This window comes from Bombus vosnesenskii, unplaced genomic scaffold (assembly GCF_011952255.1).
Source record: "Bombus vosnesenskii isolate JDL3184/JDL3185 unplaced genomic scaffold, Bvos_JDL3184-5_v1.1 scf7180000013314, whole genome shotgun sequence".
Taxonomy (NCBI): domain Eukaryota; kingdom Metazoa; phylum Arthropoda; class Insecta; order Hymenoptera; family Apidae; genus Bombus; species Bombus vosnesenskii.
This window is the reverse complement of record NW_022882960.1, coordinates 427,186-447,853: the sequence shown is the minus strand read 5'-3', so window position 1 is coordinate 447,853 and position 20,668 is coordinate 427,186. Positions and strand designations below refer to the sequence as shown.

The 20,668-nt window shown below is 44.2% G+C and overlaps 1 protein-coding gene across 4 annotated transcripts in view; it reads left to right on the top strand.

Annotated features, from left to right (window-relative positions):
• LOC117235193 (3-phosphoinositide-dependent protein kinase 1) overlaps positions 1–20,668 on the top strand; it is a 407,170-nt gene that overhangs the window by 44,669 nt on the left and 341,833 nt on the right. For 2 of the 4 annotated variants that reach the window (XM_033496999.1, XM_033497001.1), the window contains exon 2: positions 20,558–20,584. The exons of the other annotated variants lie outside the window; for them this stretch is intronic. In XM_033496999.1, the coding sequence (XP_033352890.1) occupies positions 20,558–20,584 (27 nt within the window). The remainder of the gene's footprint in view (positions 1–20,557; positions 20,585–20,668) is intronic. 4 annotated transcript variants of the gene reach the window in all.

The window sequence follows — 20,668 nt, the reverse complement described above, 5'->3', positions numbered from 1 at the left end:
GGATCCTTATTTAATATCCATGTAACTTCCGGCAAGCTGGTTGCCCGCTGACCCTCCCGTGTACCGACGTTCTGACGAGTGCTATTGCCGATTCTGCAGGGAATTCTGACGGTAAAGTTTCACGGTTAAACGCTTCCAAACGTAAATTGTTCGTAAACGAAACGAACATCGATCGATCGAATTAAACTTCTTTCGGTATCTCCAAAAATATGAAACTATGCGAGCAGTGTCCTGTCTCGTAATTCCGACGTTCGATATAGATCGAGAAAGAGATATACGTCTACGTGAAAGGAAGTTAGGAAACGAGAATAAATGTAAATAAAAAAAGACAAAAAATAAAGCGACGAATAAATTACGAATGTCAGGATGCAAGAAACAGTAACGGTAGCCAAAGAAATAGCATTTTGTATTCCCTCTATTTATTTCTCGTTGTGGTGACTCGGTTTCAATCTTCCAGCCAGTCGACATGCATCCTGCGCTTAAATATCGAAATCTAAATCCCATTCAGTGACGTCGGACCATGGCTCTTTCTTTCCTTTTACGTTGTTTCTTCGCCGATGTGACCACGTTCCTTCCACGGTGCTTTTTCTTCCCTCCGCGTTACTACGCGTATACATACACGGAAACGTGTGCGTGCGATACAGTCGTACCCGCGTGGTATACATAGATGCGCGCAAGCTTGCTCTTTTAAATCAAGAAAACGCAAACGAACTGCGCCATTGCTGTTAGTGGATTAAAGTCGTACTTCCAAGCGTTGGCGGCCGACGGACTTTACACCAGACGTAAGAAACGTAGAAAATGCTTTGAGTTACGCTCATGACTGCCGACTACTCGTAAACCTGCCTACTGTTTTTTTTCTTCTACCTCTAAAACAAGCAACCCCCGCCAACCCCTCTCAGTTCCATCCCTTTCGCACTCGACGACGACGACGAGTAAAACGAAGCCCCGCTGTTGCTGATTGGATTTTCTGGATTTTCCTGGAGGACTGACCGCGGAAAAATAGGGCTCGAGAAGCGTCTCGAGGGTAACGATTTCGAGAAAATGAAAGGGAGTCAGCGATGAAGCAAGCGACACGTGACGATAAGTAAATCTCCGGGTGAGAAATACAAGCCCCGGGTTTTAATGCCTTTAGTAGACGGCGAGATTTATGATCGCGCGAAATAAAAGATAGACGAGGATGGAACGGAGGATCGTTGCTGAATTTACAAGAAAAATTTAATTGACAGATATACCGTGTGCTGTGTATATATTCTAGTTGTTCGAGGTAAGGGATCAATTGAATTAAATAAAATAGTAAGTCATTTAATCCGAGAGAAATATGCGAGAAATAATTATATACGTAACAACTCTTAAAAAGTTATCATCGAATATTATCGAAACAAATGGAAGATCACTTATGTTATTAAGGATTAAAGACTTTTTAGAGATGGAATAGCACGTCGCAGCTTCTCACTTATTCTTTTCATCCAATCCGAGTTAAGGATATTTCCTGTAACGTACGGCCAGCCGCGTTTATCCGTGGCGAAACGGGAAAATCCCTTCTGGGCTGCCCTTAATCCGCGAGATGTTTATAGGTTGCCTACAGGGTGGTCGCGCGGAGTGGCTTCTTTCATAGTTCGGGGTCAACAGAGTGCACGAAAAAAGAGAAAAGAGAAGTGCAGTAAAGGCATGTTATGGAGACGCGTCCGACATAAATCACCGTAGATTAACAATAAAAAAATATATTACCCCACGCGGAATGACTTACCTCTAGCTAGGGCGACAGCCACCTACAGCCCTTTTATACCGTGTGTTTGAAATAATAAACAGGACCGATGTGTCCGTGCGCCAGCGATCGTATTGGTTCTACGTGGAGGGCCGACGAGCACGTACGGCCCATAAAGGGGGCCGTAACAAGGGCCGTGAACCTTATAGACTCTCTCACGGCAACTACAAATTCTCGAGTGTTCAACGAACCGCTATCCGAATGACTCAACCTTGCCTCGAAATCGATCCTGCCATTTTTCGTGGACACGTGTTAGTTTATTACCTGCCACCTGTAACACTTCTTATCTACTACTTCAAGCGTGAAATTATGGTAAATAAGGGAATGTTTGACGTTGCAGAGAAGTAGAAGTCGAAACGGTTGAAAGATGGAATTGGTAAAGAAGGCGATGGATTTAATCCGAGATTCCGAAAGATGGTACGTATAAAGAATGGAAGAACGAGCATTCGCTATTCCATCGTTACGTACTCCTCTCGATTTCAATAAGAATTCGCAAATCCTTAATTCTCGGTGATCATCAGGAGAGTCGAAATGCAAATTGATTTATACAAGGCATGTATGTCGATACCATAGCTGATGGAATAAAGGAATCACTCATGTTTATTAAAGTAGCGGAAGTCGGCTAGGCTCCATACAAGCTATTTCTTTTTCCACTTACGGGATCAAGAATTTATACGGCTGAAGGGATCTAAACGAGTCTGGCCGATTCGCGCTGGTCGAGGGTTGAAAGACATTTTTACCCCGACCGATGCTGTTCTTCGTCCATAGGTATATGAAAACGCCCTACAGATAATGGCGAGTAACGGGAACAATGCGCATTAGAGAGAGAAAGAGAGAGAGAGAGAGTTCACGGCTATCGCGTAGTACTGCATCGCACGAAACGAACAGCGTTCCATGGGATCCACCGAGCTACGAGTCCCACGAGAATATTCGCCCTCCTTCGAAAAGATACTGCCTTCTGGCTGGGCTTTGAAGTTAGCGCCGGACATTGGTAATCAGAACATCTGTCCAAGACTTTGACGCAAGTCATTACCATCAACGATTTCAACTACGTTCGCTGGAATCGTTCAAATTCCAATTTTTTTTTTAACGGTCCACCTGGTTGTAACCTTCTAACGATTTCCGTGTTAGCCGCAATTCGAGGCTTCTTCGAAAGCATCGTGTATTAGAGCCACGATACGGTTCCCTATGTGGAACCGATGATACACGTCTACCAGGGTCCAATTACCCACGCGAAACAAGCGAGGGGACCGGGATTTCCTTTCAAGGAACGTTTCTTGGACTCGTTCGGAGGCCAACATCGGCGAAACGAGCGGTTCGTTAGAATCGATTAGACGAAGGGGGAGCATCTTACGTGGCCAGACTTCTGGGCACCGTATTCGCTTTAAGCGAGACTGTCGCGCGGCTCTCTTTGAAAAATCATCCGGCGCATACTCTATTTCCTGCAGGTTCGTCGTCGTGCTCCTCCTCGCCGATTCGAAGGAAAAAAGGCCGAAGAAAGAAGGGTCGAGACTGGAACACGTAATCCGGGCTAGCACGGTAATAGACTAGAACTTACGCGGAGTTTAAGGGCGTTGGTAGCGACGAAGCAATATTACGAAATGGGGCAGTTTTACAGGCAGTAAAATGTTGATTGGAATCCAGCCGATCGTTTCTCTCTTGGTTTTGCCAACCCTTCTATCCTCGTTCTGACCCGTTACCGCCAACCTCAACCCGTTTTCGTCCTTCTCTACCTTACCCCTTGTGTACGCGCTTTTCTCTGTTTTCGTTCGTCTCGCTACAACATGATCGTTGCGCATTGGTTTTCCAATGCATACCAGGCATACACATACCGGGTGTATCTATGTACATAATACGTAATACGCGGTGGGTTGGTGCCCAACTAACGTAATCGAGACTTCATCTCTGCGTTCCCCTTCCTTGATCCCCATCCGGAACTGCCTAATTTCTGACTGAGTCTAAACGCAATTTGCAGTATCACGCCGTGAACTCTTATTTCTGCATGACGTTGCGACTCCGATCCCCCGCTCACAAAATAGGGAGTCCCCGTGAATATAATTAAAACCAAGGTAGTTTGCGTGTCACCTTCGGAAATTCCTTTTTTTTTTTATTTGACCTTAACTCGGCGAAATTTTAGCTTGAGAAATACGTAGTTGTTAGATATAATTAAAGGAAATGTTGTTTTCCTTCTGTCGCTGCGGGACAGGGATCCGTTTCCAGATTCGAGATTCGAATTACAACAGGAGCACGGTTAGAGGACGCGTTCGAATTTTCAGGAATTTGCGTGCTACAGAAACGCGGTAAAGGGCCGGAACGTCTCGTTCCAGGTCACCGTTCTGGAACATCAAAGCACGAACGAATCTAATTCGTAACGTTAGCCAGCACACGTGCCTATACACACGCGTTAGAAAAGATACAACATCATCGTTTAGACCATTATTCTGTTATGAGATTTATGAAGTTGTTGCACCGTGATCGCATAAAGAAAGTTTGAATTGTTGCTTATTCACGTTGCTGCATTCGTTCTGGCGTTCTTCGTGATAAACCAGCGTGCAGCGTCATGCTTGTTTGAATTTTATTTCCACGTGCATGCGCTTTCGAGTCATTGCAGTTCGTTCCATGCATTCTTTCGCGAATCCTACTATCCTTTTTTTACTCGGAGAGGAAAGAAAAAATTTAACAGAACAATTGTTCGATAACAATAATTATTTATTAAGGGGCGAAACTTTCTAATATCGCACTTTCCACAAAAAATTTGGGAAAGGGAGGAAATCTGTGCAAAAAAGACGAAGACGAGAGTGATCGATGGATAGAGTTTCGAGATTCCACCTGAACAGTCGATGAAGGTGTGTAAAAAAGGAGATCCCGAGGGAATAGGCTCTAACACGGTTCGGATTGCTCGGTTGTGAATACGGCGTTCGGGGTCGAAATCGCGTGACGGATGCGAGGACAGTTTGAGAAACGCGCTACGCGTCCAATAGGGACGTTTATTGTGTCCAGTCTGGAGAATTTATTGCGATATGTCATCCTCTGGAAGCTGCCCAAAAAGTCGCCAAGTAGTTGGCACATTTGGGTTAACCAATCCTTCTTGAGGCTCGTTCCGAATTTACGGGAGAATTAGATTTGCTAAGATTAACGAATCGTTTCGAAACATATGTCGGTGTTGTCTTTTCTTTCGAATGTTTCTTTTTCAATCTCTTCGATCGCAAACGAAATTGGTTATATGGGAGATTTTACATTCTCGATTTCATGCATTATAGAAATTCTTACGCTTTCACGAGATTGCATCTTTCGAGCATTAATCTTGCTCGATAGGTCGGTCATGTAGCAAAACGAGAGTCGGCAGACGCTAAATTGAAGACGAAGTGACACGAAGTTCTCCAGTCGGCGGTTATCTGCATCGTCGATACAACTCCATTTATCATTCGCATTATAGTTGACAGCTGTTAATCGGTGTTCCACGGGGAAACTCAGTCGCATTTCGATTGTATAGAAGTCAACGACGAAGCCGCGAGTCTCATTGTGATTACCAAGCAATATATTAAAGTTTGGTGTCGTTCGAGAGTGTCCGGTTTGTCGGAGGCGTAAATCATGTTCACAGAGCAGAGGACGCGGCTCGTAACCACGTAACTCGTGGCCATATGAAAAAAATCACACGAGTCCACGTTCCCATATAAAGTTCGCGTACGCACGAAATCGCGTAACTTGTAATTTGCATAATACGCGTTTATACATACCGTCGAACATGGAACACGGACATGGAACGGTTCGACAAAGTCGATGAGACAGATGAGCAGAATATATAAGAGGAGCAAAGTCGAGCGCCGTAACCCGTCATGGGCTTTAAAAAGCACTAAATTAAAATTTGCAACAATGAATCCGGGCGGCGGTTAAACCGGGCAGCCGGTTACACGTACTGCCCATTTCCGGCGCGGGTCCAGGTGAAACCGAATATTAGCCGCGCGTTTCAAGTCATTCATTACTTCTCCCGCGTTTTTTGTCGTCTCGCCTCGTAACCTCGATAGTCGTCCGTAGAGTTCTGAAAACACTGTAGAGCGGCGGCGACCGCTGCGGCGATGCCAAAGGGAGAACATCGGCCAGGGGAAAGGGGGAGTAGAAAAAAAAAAGAAAAACGAGAGCGAGGAACACGCAACGAATCGCGCCCGGTCCGTTCCTCTTGATTTATATCTTCGCAGGAGAATTGAGATTAACGAGGTGTCTTGTTTCTTCTCGTACTTTAGTACCTTTGTCCCTTGCGTTTCGTATACGTACGAAACACCTTATTTTCGTGGTATCGGTGCGGCAGGGTTTGGACGCGGACTGCGCGACGCGGGTTTTAAATCGGGTCTTACTCGCGAAGGCGAATTGCGTTGTCACTGGGGACACGAAGAATCTTCGCGCTGTCGTGGCACGCCCCGAATTTCCGACACCGGAATGGAAAAAGAAGAAATCCGACTGCTGTTCTAATTATTCGTGTCCTTCCTTCGAGTGTTCTTCCTGGGTAGAAAGTATATAGACGCGACGCGTTGTGCGTCATTTCGTCTTCAAAATAATCGTGCATAATTTCTTTTTTTATACACTTTGAAAGAATTAGGGAATATCACGAAGAACGAAGTTGACGGAAATTGTCCAAGGGATTGGTTTAATAATTTGTTCGCCGGTAGCCTTTTTTCTCAGGAGGCGACGCAAAGTGCTTTTTAATCTCAATGCAGGTGCATCGGACGAGGTCATGGAGTATCTTGATTAAGATCGTCGTTTGTTATGCGCGTGGTTCTTCCAGTGGCGTCGATGAGACCAGTCGTTGCGAACGCAGCGACGTGAGAATGTAACCGAAGAAAAGGTAAAAACGGGGACGTGGATGAGACGTTTCTGGCAGTTTTACGTTCACCGCGTCTACATTTCCTTCCTTTGCTTTGTTCGGCATATCGTACGTTCGACCTGGGATAGCTACGTGTTATTGCGCCCAGTTATTACCATATAATATTACCGCGACACTGAGCTTTACGATTTGATCGTCACTGTTGGCCGTTGCAATCTGTGCAGCAAGTTACCGCGATCCCGTTGCTAGAGCTTCCAAAGTGGAAGTCGTTCCATCTCCCACCGGTTTCTCTCTTCTTCCATTTCCCTTCCGTTATTCTTCCATCGCCTTTTTGATTGTTTTTTCGAACGAGAACTGTGTTTCCATCTTATGAACTATTCCGGCTATCGAGTTAAAGAACAATTATTAGGCAACGTTAGTCTAATTTTCGAAATCCTTCGAAAAACAAAATTAGTGACAAAAAAAATTAAAATAAAATAATAAAAAAATAATAAAAAAATAAAATAATAAAAATTATTGACAGCGACCAGATAATACTACCTATACAAAGAGTATTCTTTCCCCGACTTCGTTATCCGTCAGTTACTCTGGTGAACCGTCGACGACAGTGACTACAACGACAAATTCATCGGCTCGCAGGATCTAAATAAACGTTCGTATCTTCCCCTTCCTCTCTACTTTTGCGTTTTGTACTTGAAGCATCCAGTCTCGCCTTGATTTCGAGGCAAAGGTTCGGAGGGCGCGTACAGTAAAAAGTTTACGGTTCGGTATCTCTCTTCCCGAGGTACCGTATTGCAACGGCGTGCACGCTGATCGAGCGAGTTAGGAGACGCGCTGCGCTGTCTGCTCGTCGGCCACGTATTTAGCTGCAAAAATTGCTCACGTAGCGGTACGTGATCGCAGCGTGACGCGCCAACCCTCGGATAAGGTTATAATCAAGCAGTTAGACTCGGCTCTCGTCCCGGAGCTCGACGTGTTTTGTGGTTAATTATACCGCACGCCTTATTGTCGACCAATCCCGAAGTTTCGGATGTAAAACGGATGCAAACGCAACGCTATGTCCACGGTATTTCAGCTAGATCCCCCATTTTTCTGCTCGGCTGACTTTTTGGTAGAAACTAGTCAGGATTCGATGGTAGAACGTTGTGCAATAATATGAGTAATTGTTGAAAACAAATACGACACGAAGAATATAAATCTTTATTTCATGCCTCCACGGAAAGTTTGAAAATTATGGGAAATTTGCGAGGATACATCGATCACTTTCGTCGTTTCGATTCTCGCGACATGAAATTAAGAAATAAAAGTTTAAAACGGCTCAGTTTTATGTCGACGAGCTCGAAACATGAAAGAAGCAATTACGATCGCCGACTGCAAAACGTTCGTGCAGTTATGCGGTCAAGAGGCACTATTTTTACGTTTTACTGTTACTAGTACGCCATTTTCATAGTGTGCTTCATTACCTGAGCGAATTTGCATATAAAACAACCTAGTACGAGGAAGCGGATATGGTTAATTTCAAATTTCCATGGCACAAAGCATCCCCGTCGATGATTTCCATCGACGAGTAACGCGTATCGTTAATCGTACTCCTTACTACTGTCGTTATATCCCTTACAATCTCAACTCCATTCCTCTCGGTTCATCCGAATTAATTTCCACGGATGATAATGAGGTGGCAGCGCGTGTAATCGCAAGCGCAAAGAGACTTTCGTTGCTCGAAAAGCGAGACGAAAGCCCCTCTTTCGACAATCGTCATTCGTACAATTCCAACCTAGAACGTTATCGTTTGTGATCTTGAGCGAGAAGAAAAAAGGTCGGGAGGATGGGAAAAATCGAAGCGGAGGAGGCAGCCACCCACTTCTGCCCTCCCTCTCGCGTTCCGTGGTCGACAAACGTCGCATCCGGAAGTGACTCGATGATACAGAATATTAATGAAACTCGCCGGGACGCACACGCGGCGTAGCGTATCTACTTTCATCTAGTCGCGAGCTGTGGGGACTGTGAGCGGTTTGGAGGCGGTGGCCGCGCGACACGCACATGCCGTCGTTGTACGGTCTCCCGTAACACGTACGCGTCTGAAAAACGCGCGACGGCCATTACTCTCGGATCGGAGGAAGCCGTCTGGCGTCGTCTAGCGGGCCGCTCGAGGCATTAACAAAGTAGGGCTCTGGCGTAAAAAGGGGTGGGAAGATAAAACAGGTGAAACGCTAAAAAATGGGTCAGCCCGCCTTGCCGCGCGCTCACCCTTGCCCCACGGCTTACTCTCTTGCCCACGCGCAAGATCAGCTCGCACACTCGCGCGCGCAACATTTGAACATACGTCCGCTTGTGCTTGACGCGCGACCCGGTGCGCGTGTGTGCGCTCACCTACCGGGGGATTGCGTACGGGGGTGGCTGCTTCGAGTGCTCACGAGTGAAACGGAGACGGTGAATCGGATTGCTACGAGGGTGAGCGAGAGAGAAAGGGACGTAGGGAGAGTCGAAAGAGCGAGAGAGGGATCGTGTCAGCCAGCCAGTCAGCGGAGGAGAGAAAAGCTAGAGCAGAGGGAGGGAGAAAGCGAGAAAGAAACAGAGAGGAAAGGGAGGGAAGAAGGATGGGTGAGTTTGGAGTTGAGTTGTCGGCGAATGAGGGCACTGAGGCTGGCGGCAGAGGGTGAGGCCAGACAGAGGCTATTGATCCACCAGGATCCACCTACCAACCCACGTTAGTGGGATAGGCTCGGTTTGAATCGTCGACCCACACACGGGCGCGCGCGAGCGCGAGCAAGCGTCCGCGTATATGCACGGTTACGTTGAAAACGTTTCGAAGGGCTCTCTTTCGTAAAACGTGCCCTTCGTACGAGGATTCTTACATGCGTTTGTTCCCTATCGCGTTGCACATCTGCAATTGGAGAAAACGTTTATCTTTCTTTTCTCCCTGTTTTCTAAAAGAATTTCATAAGTACGGTAATGCCGAGGAAAGATGTAGAATTTAAGAGAGAGAGAGAGAGAGAGAGAGAATGTTTCCGAAAGATATAAAGAGTAAATATATCGTTCGGATAATTCGTGAAAAAATGTTTCGAGTCAGATGAAAACGCGTCGGCCGAAGAAGGAGGCAAGAGCGTACGAACATGAGGGATTATAAAAATATTTTGAGTTGGTTTTAGAACCTTCCCGCGGTGAAATTCTGCGTAAGGTAATTCTGGGTAAGGTATTCGTATGCTTAGAAACAACTGCTATGCAAATCGAGCACGCTACCCCTTTTTTACTCAACCTAGCGGACATCGTTTGACTACATGTAGATGTAATCTGACTTTATGACACGAGTAAATTTATTTTTCTGTATCAGGGCTATCTATACTTTTGATCGTGTGCTCGTACGCATCTGTAAATCAAAGAAGAGCGTGTTGAGCCACGTAATCTCTGACTTAAGGTCAAGGGCGGTTCGTTACGTAGATGAACGTCTCTTATTATAATGGCCGCAATTAGTGATGCAATAATTACCATAAAAGTTTTATAACGAAGGAGTAACTTAATCTGGTGTAACACGATAGTGGTTACAGATGTTGTTATCGTTGGTGAAATACACATTTTCTGGTTCTTTGTCGTGGGAATTAACAAGTTCGTACACAGTGTAAAATTTAATAAATTTCTAACAGAGAATGAAGAGAAACGATATTTCTACACGTCAGGCTACGTAATTAAATTACTCGTACAAAATTTCTAGACCGATATACCTACAGGAATTATCAAGCGCGTTATTAGGGATTTCATCATTTTCGTATTAGGCGTTTCCTCTTTAAACTTCAATTTTCAAACCTTCCATTCTCTGCGTTGATTTCTCTACGCTAAATTCATACAAATTGTGCAACTTCCATTGAAAGTAACAAAATCGCTAGTAGAGAAGAAAATGGTAGTATGGAACTCCGTATGTTGGAATACCACTATAACAATAATATTTCAAATAACATATATCGCACAACAGACATTGCTTGTGTGTCTGGAAAATTATCCCATTTTTCTGGCTCCTGCAGTTTTCTCAAATTTCCGGAGTTGCGCCCCTTGCGTGAGAAGTCGGACGATAATGCGAGGACCGACGCTAACGAAAGAGAAGAGAGAGAAGCAACGAAATTGTATTGTATTGTATCTGTTTCAGCCTGATTGCCTGCAAGCTGAACTTGGTTTTACGTAATTTATGAACATAAAACTAAACCTACAGATAACTACAATAGCGTAAAAGTAAGAATGTTTCATTTGTTTAATGAAATTATTTAACGTAATTTTAGCGGAAACGGTTTGTCCCGCGGTTCTAACTTTTTCGAGTTCGGAAATGGTCGGCAATGTCGTCTGGATCGTCTTTCACGGGGACGGCAGAGCGCAGGCACTTGAGGTGTTCAAATGGAATTTGCATGACGAACGCGAGTCTGAGTTTTACTCGGAGATTCAACAAGAAAATAAAAATAACAGCCGCCGGCCGTTTAGCGGTGCACACACACATATTTTTCTGTTCCGCAGTCAGTAACGAGCATTCTGTGAGATACGGTCCGTTGCCTGCGGTATATCGCCTAAAGAGCGGCTGTTTTGCATAAATAACTGTCCGGGGAGCCGATTCAATTTTCTCTAGGCGTTCCTAACGGATCAGGTGGTTCTTAAAATGGCCCTGTCTAGTCGACACGGAAACTTTCATTCTCGGGGAAAAGCGCTTCAGGACAACCTGTTTCTGTTCTACACGTCTTTATTTTCTTTTTCTTCGTTTTTGATCGAGGAGCGTGATTGAGAAGCGTAGGAGAGAGAGAGAGAGAGAGAGAGAGAGAGGGTGCAGGTATGGAAAAGATATATTCGATGGGATAATCGAGGAGAAAGTTATTGCTCGAATTTTTCGCTTGAAAAATTATAAGATATAAAATGAAGGTTTTCATCAAACGTGGTACTTGACCGATCTTCTACTGTAAAATTTTAATGATTCACTGCAATTTTAGGTTTAAACTAACATAAGAAATACGTCGACAGTCACATCTCGATAATTCTATGAAACATCCGTAGTTAATCCTCCTTAAAGGAGACTATTTTTGATTTCGAATCCTCGATGCTCGTTTCCACGCACCCTCGACGTTTAATTGAACCCGCAACGTGTAATTCCAACGAAGTTCATAGACAGTTTTATGCGTTGATCGAGATTTATTCGCAGTATACGTGGCCGATCAACGGACCGGGTTGAAAAAAAAACGGGTACCATCGATTTCATTAATATTCATTAGCGGTTTCAATTTCGACTCGCTCGTTTATCACTCGAATGAGCATCCGCGCACGAATACACGTTGATGCGCATTATTTTGCCCGCAGATAGGTTTTCGCGTTCCTTCCTCCAAAATTCGCCACTTCGGGCAAATTGGATAGAAATGAAAGCGACGACTGTGTTTGTTTTTACCCTCGTACGTTTACGTTTCTTTTATCTACGTTTATCTATAACCTACCCCTTTCGATATTTCCATTTCCTTTCCAATTACATTTATTTCGATAGTAGTAATATAAAAACACCGATGCTTCAGCGCGGCCGTTAAAGGTAAATGTTTTAAAGAATCAAAGGAAGATTAAATTGAAAAGAGTTGTCGATACGTTGGCATGCATCGCGGTGGTGATTACTACTCTGCTCGATGGAGGAAAGGGTAAACGTCGTTTTCGAGATTCTCTGTTTCAAGATATTTTTTCATATTCCCTTAGAAAAAAGAACACCATACGTTCGTGCGGCATCTGTGCCTCGTAATAAACGTGATCGTTGACACATTGTTTCCACGCAACAGACATAATTTTCTCACGTTTTATTTTCGTCACAGATGTAAGCGTAGAATTTTTGTATATTCTGGTACCGGGAATTATTTACGAACAGAATCTTTAACGCGTTCTATAGAACGAATTATACGCCAAACGGAAAATTCTACCTGTATATGTATTGCTTACTAATTTGCCTATCAAATCGTGTACACGCATAGCGCTAAGTCGGTTGTATTTTAGTAAACCCTTTGATAGTATCATACGCGCTGGCGCGAATTTTACGAAGGGCTGACCACGCTAATACGTTTACAGATCGAATGTGTGCGCCATTAGTAAACGCTCGTAAATTCGTAACACGTGTAAATGCGAATGGAAATAATGGTATCGCGTAGCTCATTAATGGCCGCTCGGGCGATCTAACGCGATTACAGTCGACGCCCGACGCCCGATGCCTGGCTAAATATTTCGGGGAAAATTGGATCGAAGGAAAATCGAACGATGGCTCTAAGTCGCACGGTATATCTATTCACTGGTTTTCTTGAATTTAATTTTCCGTCTCCACGATGGTGCACGGCACGTCATAGTTGTAAAACATTTTATTGAACTACTTGGGTTAAGGCGTATCCAGCGGGTAGGTCGACTCGGATAGGGGTTTGGAAATATTCGAAACCTCGAATAATAGTGTCCTTCCTCCCCGATGAAATACAATTCACGGAGGGAACATAAAAAGTCGCGATGAATTCTAATAAGACGTTCCATTCTTTTCCTTTCGATCCTTTCCGAGACATCTGTTGACTCATTAATTTTTAGATGTTGCTTGTATGAAATTACGAATTAATAATATAAAATATTTGTCACAGTATTTCTTCTAAATAACCACACTTTCCATCCTTCGCGTATTTAGTTTTGCGGTGTATCGATTAAATATATTGATTAAAACCACGCGTTTCCTCGTTTCCACAGAGTATTCTTTTCTTTCATCGTGTCTTACTCGAAGATTCGTCCATACTAATTTTCCCTCCCTTTCCTCGATCCCTCGAGCGATACTGGTCTCCTGTTCCACCATTACCGAGCTCCGACAGCTCGCATAAATTCTTTATTCATAAATCACTTGGCTTTTGATATTTTTCGCGTCGTCATCGATGCAACATATATTTCGGTCCGTGCTCCCGCGAAACGGTCCTCCTTCGCGGTGGCAACTGGCAACCCTTCGTTCGAAGGGCCGAAGAAATTCGAAGTGGCCTTTCCATCGCAGGACTGCGAGAGAAGAACACGCCGAGAGATAAATAAATTACACCAACGAGCGCAATAAAGAGGAAGAGAGAGGGGGAGAAAAGAGGCAAGAGACAAAGAGAGAAACGCCGAGAGGGAATTGTGCAGGGGACAAAGGAAATGAGATCCGCGGAAAGGCGCAGATATAACGTTATAAATTTATTTATGCAATACAACTTGGTCCATTCGAATTACAATAGCGCGAAATTTAATTGGATCGTTTACAGACGGTGGTCTCGCGCGGCACGGTATCGGAATAAACGCCACCACCACCATCCCTAGCTTACCCTCGAAGCACCTCGGCCTAACCCTGCCCTCTTCTTTTTCTTTTACTTTTCTTCCTTCTCTTTCACCCTTGTGCCGGTTGTCATCGAAAAACAAAAGAGATTCCATCGACTTCCCTCGAGCACGCGGTTGGTTCTTCTCTCTTAAACTCGCTACCAGCGTACAAGGACACTCGTGCACCCTTTACTTTCACCGAGACGAGCCTGGTGCCCGCAATCGTAGCGATTTTATCATTTCGCGTACAACGATAAAACAATTGGAATCGAGTGTATACTCGTCCCGTTCGAGGGCGGCTCGACGTTTTCCTTCGGTTTCCGTACGTAGTCTCGGCCCCGCTCTGCCTTTGACGGCCTAGGACACGCTTTTATCGGCTTACAGTGTGCCGCGTAAAACGAATTAATTGTCTCTGTCGAGTGTGCGTCGCAATTAACCGGTTCCCTTGATGCGTTCATTTCGTACGCGGATCTTTAAATCACTTCAACGACGAATTTTTATTCTTTGTCCCTGATCGATAACGATCCGCGTGGATCTTAGAAGAAACGACACTGTTCCCAGATGCTCTCAATCCCGGCAGAAATAAAATTCCCAGAACAGTAAAATATTTTTTTCTTGGCGAAAACGAGTTCGCGAAACTTCAGAATTCGGGAGAGTCCCACCAGGCTGCATCAGAAAATTGCTCGCAACTAAAGCGACAAATATCCGTGTAGCTTCGTTCTCATATTTTCCACGTTCATCTTTGAAAACGTTATCGTTGACAAAGTGTCTCGAAACGAGCACAAAGCGGGCCAGAGAGCGAGATCGTGGTTAAATCGTCGTTCCTAAAAAACATTCCGTTCTCTATCCTTTGCCTCTCTACTTACCCTTCGCGTCCTTCAGAACGGTTTATCTCATCGAAGCAGCCATGGAATATTATTTCTGATATAATTCTCGGTCGTTGGGTTTCCTCCTGGCTTCTGTCGTTGCATCGCGCCGCCTTCCATCCCCTTTTTCGTCGTTATAATTCCCTCTATCTTCGTTCCACCGACTCTTTCTAGTTCTTCGCTCGTTTCTCCGCGCTTTGGCTTCCCTTCAGCGACCGCAGCGCCGACTCAGATCTCCTTCTATCCCCGTTTCATTAATTTTATCCGCACGTTTTACGAGCGGCATCCGCAGCCCGAAACAAATTAATTGCGCCACGCCACTCGAATTAATTGGCGAGCTTGCGAGTCCTTGCGGCGAAAGTTCCCGCGTAAGCGTACCTGTTTGCGATTTTCAATCCAATCTTTTTCTTTTTGTTCGTCTTCTTTTGTTTCTTCGGGTTCTGCTTATTTACAGAAAGAGAATCTAGAGTGGTTGCTAGTCGGATTTGATGAAGCGAGTTCGTGTTTCAGTTTCAACGCTGGGGAAGAGTATCTTCGCGTGTAAAACGCGGCAGACAGCGTGCGTTCGCGAACCTCTATTCCTCCCATACTCGGTCGGAACCTAAATAGCGCGATTCACGCGTGCAACGAGCATTGAGAACTCGGCGAGACGGTTTTCGGTGGGTTTCGTTTCGAAGATTTTTTCAAAGTTGTCGCTTTTCTTCGTCGCTCGTCAGTTTGAATGACGGTCGACACGCGAACAAGTTACGTTTGATAAGATCCAAAGTCGACGAACGTGCGATTTCAATCGGCGCATTGCACTGATGTCGCGTGGTACGCGTGAAACGTCCGCTAATTAAAAACGGCGCGGAAATTCTTTCAGGAAGTTTGAATCGACAGATCCGTTGAAAAGAAGTCGAGGAGGAAGTTCGGAGAGTTAATAGACGGATTTCTTCCCCTCCCGTGAAAACTTCGTGCAGTCTGTGTGGCCGTGTGAAACCTTGACTCGATCTCGGTAACGAATCTGTAGAAGCCAGATTTAACCTCGTTAACCGTGTTTACGCTTCTACTTCGATCAGTCGTTGGGAAGTTAAACGAGGACATATTTAATCCGACAAGTTAAGTACGCGAATTCGTTCGTTCCATCTGGGACCATCTGGGACATCGATGAATAAGAGGGGACATTCTATACGATTACTTTCGATTGTCTCACGCTTTCAAAGATATTAATAACGTTCCTGACGATTATTCGATCGAACGCGTCGTCTATTTTTGTCTGTTTAAATTTTACTTAAATATTCGTTAAATCACGTCATTAAGTCGTGACCGGGTAGAACAAGCGCGATTCGAATTCAATCGACGAGGTTCAACGATATCGACGGTGAAGCAAGCTCCCCTCGGTCAGGTCAATTTCCATCGTTATCTGGCGTGTGCTAAACGTGAAAACGGTAGAACCCTTAAAAACGTTCTTCCAATGACGACATTGTGGCGCGGCCTCGTAATACCGGGGCAATAACTAGGACCTCGGTTTATATCTGGATTTACATGTAAACGTGCGTGAATCGCGGAAACTACCTCACAGCCAACCCGCCATCGCCCCTCAACTAGCCAAGTAAATTGGTAACTAAGTGGCAGGGTAATATCGGTAACAGTTTGCCACAGGAGCTTGTTGCTGTTTGCGACGCTGCTATTGCATACACGAGCGGAAGTTGTTGGGAAGAAGGCGGAGTAGGGACGAGGCTAACGATCAGCGTAAAACTCTTCTTTGTGCGGCGCGGCGGTTCGTTCGTTCCGACTTCCGGTCCCAGCCAGGAAGGTACGTGGTTCCCTCGCGTTTACCAGGGATAACGGTGAAATTATCCTGGAATTTTTAACATCCACGCGATCTTAAATTGGTTCCACTAATTTACGATTTGAAGAGCGCGCAAAGGGGATACAAGTGTATACACGGACGTACATTTAATTCGCCTTATCGTTCGAGTCTCACCAGATGTCTCGCAATTTGTTTTCATTACGCATCTCACGAAGCTTTCATTGACCCGTGAACTCTAAATCTTCCTCTCCGTATACGGCGAAGTAGTTGCTTTTCTTCGTTTTCCTTCTATCATCGTGACAGCTGTTAATCTTGCGATAGAATGGTAAATAAAGCGACGTTCATTTGCGAGTTGCGACATACCACGCTACGTTTTAAATTGCACGCTCGGGGAAAAAAACAAAATAAGGGGACCGCGTTACTATCTTCAATTGGAAGAATCGTGTCGTCGTTGTGCGCCGTGTTAGAACGAAATGCCTACTCAAACGTATCACAGATTCCTCGTCTGCATCCAGATAGTTTCATTGAAATCGATTACGCGTTTCGCTCGATTTACCATGCGGATGATTCTCCCGTGCAGTACCTTAAGTTCGTTAGAGGAAACATTATACAGACGGTCCGGTAAGACGTTCGGCGGTGCAACGTAATCGCGTATAATTAACAGCGGTGCCATTAACGAAGCGCAGCTTGGTAGCAATAGTTACGACGGTCACGTGTGCCGCGTATCTAACGAGAGAGGGCTGCGTTGAAGCGGCGAAAGAATATTGAAAGAACGAGGCGGCCTGGCCTCGGTTAAATTAAGTGTTTCCCTTACGACTAAATGTTTCATATGGCACTTGTACCGTTTCACCGAGGTAACGCTACAATAGGCCGCAATAAAGTGTTAAGAAAACTTGGTCGGCTGACGGGACACAACAGAGAGACTACCACGGTGGTCGGCACACCTTGAGCATACGAATATCCACATCAACTCGGCCTGTTTGTGTGTCCTCTTCGCCCTTTCTCTCTTTCTCTTCCCTTCTCACCTTACCACCACCTTTTCTTCCGCTATCTCTATTTACACGATACGTGTGTGGCCTACGATGCAACCCGTTCTTTTACACGTTCCAGCTCCTCTTCTGCTTCTCCTCTTCGCCCCGTTTCTCGCCTTTCCACGCCATCCTCCTTCTCTCCTCCTTTCCACCCCTGTCTACTCTTCTCCCTTCCCCGAACATTCCCTCGACCATGAACACCGCTACCACGATAGGATATCGCCAAGTAAGTTCCCGCTCGTTCGAGCAGGGTCTCAATCCAATAACCATTTAAGAGCCTTACACTCGTACCTTACACGTCGAGGAAGCCGCTTTTACACCGCACCAACCTCCTTCTTGCTCCCTTATGTCCTCTATTTCTATCTTCCTCTGCTGCTCTCTTGTTTTCGCTTCTCCTCTCTAGCAGCCTTCCTCCTCGCCACCTCCAACACGCCTCCTTTTTTTTCCTCCCCTTTTTTTCTCTCTCTCTCTTTCTCCTCTTTATTCCTTTTGCATCCCCCTGGACACGTTGGCGGATGGTAATGGGGTTAGCCAGACCATGTAAACGTACTTAAGCGTCGCTGATACAGATAGAACATAGCGTTCACTGGATTAAAAAGCATTTGTTTCTGTATCGGTTACGCGTTGCGCGATTTGTATCGTCGGCCGGTAAATTGCGTCTTTATTAGCCATTTAACCTAGCCACGCATTGTACGATACTCACGCGAGATATAGAGAAAACTTTTAAACGATTCATCGTCATCGATATCTTACATTCTTTTTTGTTACATTCTTTTTCACTCGCCGATCCTCCGGCTCGAGATATTGTTTTCCTCGTTGTCCAACGTGTCGATTAACGATGATAAATGATCGGTATTGTCGCCATGTTGGTTTGTTAATGTCGCAGTCAGGACACGATTGCAATACCTGAATGTAATTCCCGTGAAGATTTATGAAATTGCGTCCCGTCGACGCTAATACCGCGTAGTCGTACGCGTTCAATGTCGCGATACGAAGACGCTGGAACAAAGAGGAAAGGCGGACCAAGCTATTGTTATTCTAAAATTTGCTTTTCAGAAGACGCAGAAGTATTATTATTAATATTCATATCACCCCTCGTGGATGCCGGAGAAGCACGGGCCCCGTTGCCCAACCATTTTCTTTCCCTCTCGTACCCCTTTCGGGTACAATGGGTTAAGTAGTGCATGTAAACATACTTAAGGGTGTTTGAATGGAAGGAAAGAAGGGAAAAAACCGGTGCGGTTGAAATTAAAAACCATCGGTGGTAACGAGCTGCCATAAACACCGGCCCGTGCATTTATATTTTCTTCCCTTCCCTCCGATCGCATGAACCAACAACATCTCGCGGTCGAGATAATAAAGAATTTTTCTTGTCGTGTCTCTTTTAACGAGCTCGCAATGATTTATCTATATTGAACCTATGAGACACAATTTTCCATAAATATTCGTTATTGGAATAGAAAATTACGCAGCAGAATGGGGTGGGAACTTTTGTATATAATTTTCACGGTTTGTGCCAGTGAAATTAAACTGTTGAAAAAACTGAATTGCTATAAATTCGAACGTTAAATTCATTCACCGAAGAGAATTTGGTTTATTCGTATGTTTTACTTATCTATTTATACTTTCAATCTGATTATTTACGTTGTGACTTTGTTTACCTATTGTACACCCTCTGTTTGCTTGTTTACATCTTCCTTCAATTTACGTATATTTTTAGATTATTTGTTTACATTTCGGATTTATCTACCTACATTGTATATTTAGTCGTTTACGTTTTGGTATGACTATTTTTGTACGTTGTTTATTTACATCTTCGACTTATGTTGCGTACAAGTTTTATTTTTATTTCACGGTGCACGGATTTAATTTCCGTGAAGATCAATGATTTGTTGCGACATCTCGAACGTGAAGTCACGCGCGTCTCCATAGTTATTTATTATCGTTTTCCTTCTGGTATCCCCTTCACATCCTTTTTTTTTTTAATTTTCCCTTTGCATTTTCCACAGGTCACTCGACGTTATTGCGCGTAACTCATGCGTCGAGGAAATAGACGATCGAGCTTGTAATCGTGATCGAAATATAGGTGTCTACCGTCTGTGGAATAAAATGTATGAAATTTATCAGACGATAAATTGCGTGCACGAGATCGATATCGTAGTTGTTGCAACTTTAAACTCAAGTATTTATTGTAATTATAACGAAGGCTTTATCGTTCGGTAAACTGTCCCATAATTTTAAAGATTAACCGTACCATGTAACATAAAGATCATTTAATAAATATATTCTTAGTACAAGTTTTTCTATTCAGTTCATTTGTATTCGTCACTCTTCGCAATTTCCAATAATTTCCATGATTTTTTTTTTAAACGATCCAAAGTATGAAATCGACAAAAATTCCATACTTCTCATTTCTGTTTCATGTGACGTCGGAATCGACTCGATAACCTTCGTGCAAAACATCGCGAAATTCAACTCGGAGATATCGGTAATCCGTGTCTTGGCTTAACAATTACTAGGTCGATACTCGCGAGCCATCGTCCGTACGATTAATTACCCCCTGTCGAGTGGCGGAGGTAATTGGATTGCAATGAACTCTTATCCTGACGCCGTTTAATCGCGCGACCAGTGACCGCTTTTTATCTATCGATGGTCCATTTCGAGGATGTTTACAAACGCGGATCCTGCTCGAGATAATGGTTAAATATAAATTGTAGCCACAGAAATAGCGTACGGATATCGATAATGTTTCCGTTGCGTATTCGGGGATTCGAAAGCAAATATCCGAAACAAATATCCGATATTCGCCGCGCCTTTCTTTTTTTTTTTTCGTATTTCGGATAATTTTTGACAATTTTGAAACATTTCGACGCAATTTTTCAATGACGACCTAGGAAGTGATTTCGTTTCATTTGTAAATAAGTTCTGGTCTTATAATATAGAATTAAATGGTAATTGCTGCGTTTTGTCTTATTTCAGATCGAGGATGATCCGCAGAAGGAGAAGGTAAATACAAAATTACTCTAGTATTCTATTGGAAAACCGAAAAATACTGCGTAATATCAAGACGATCGAAAGGCTAAATAACAT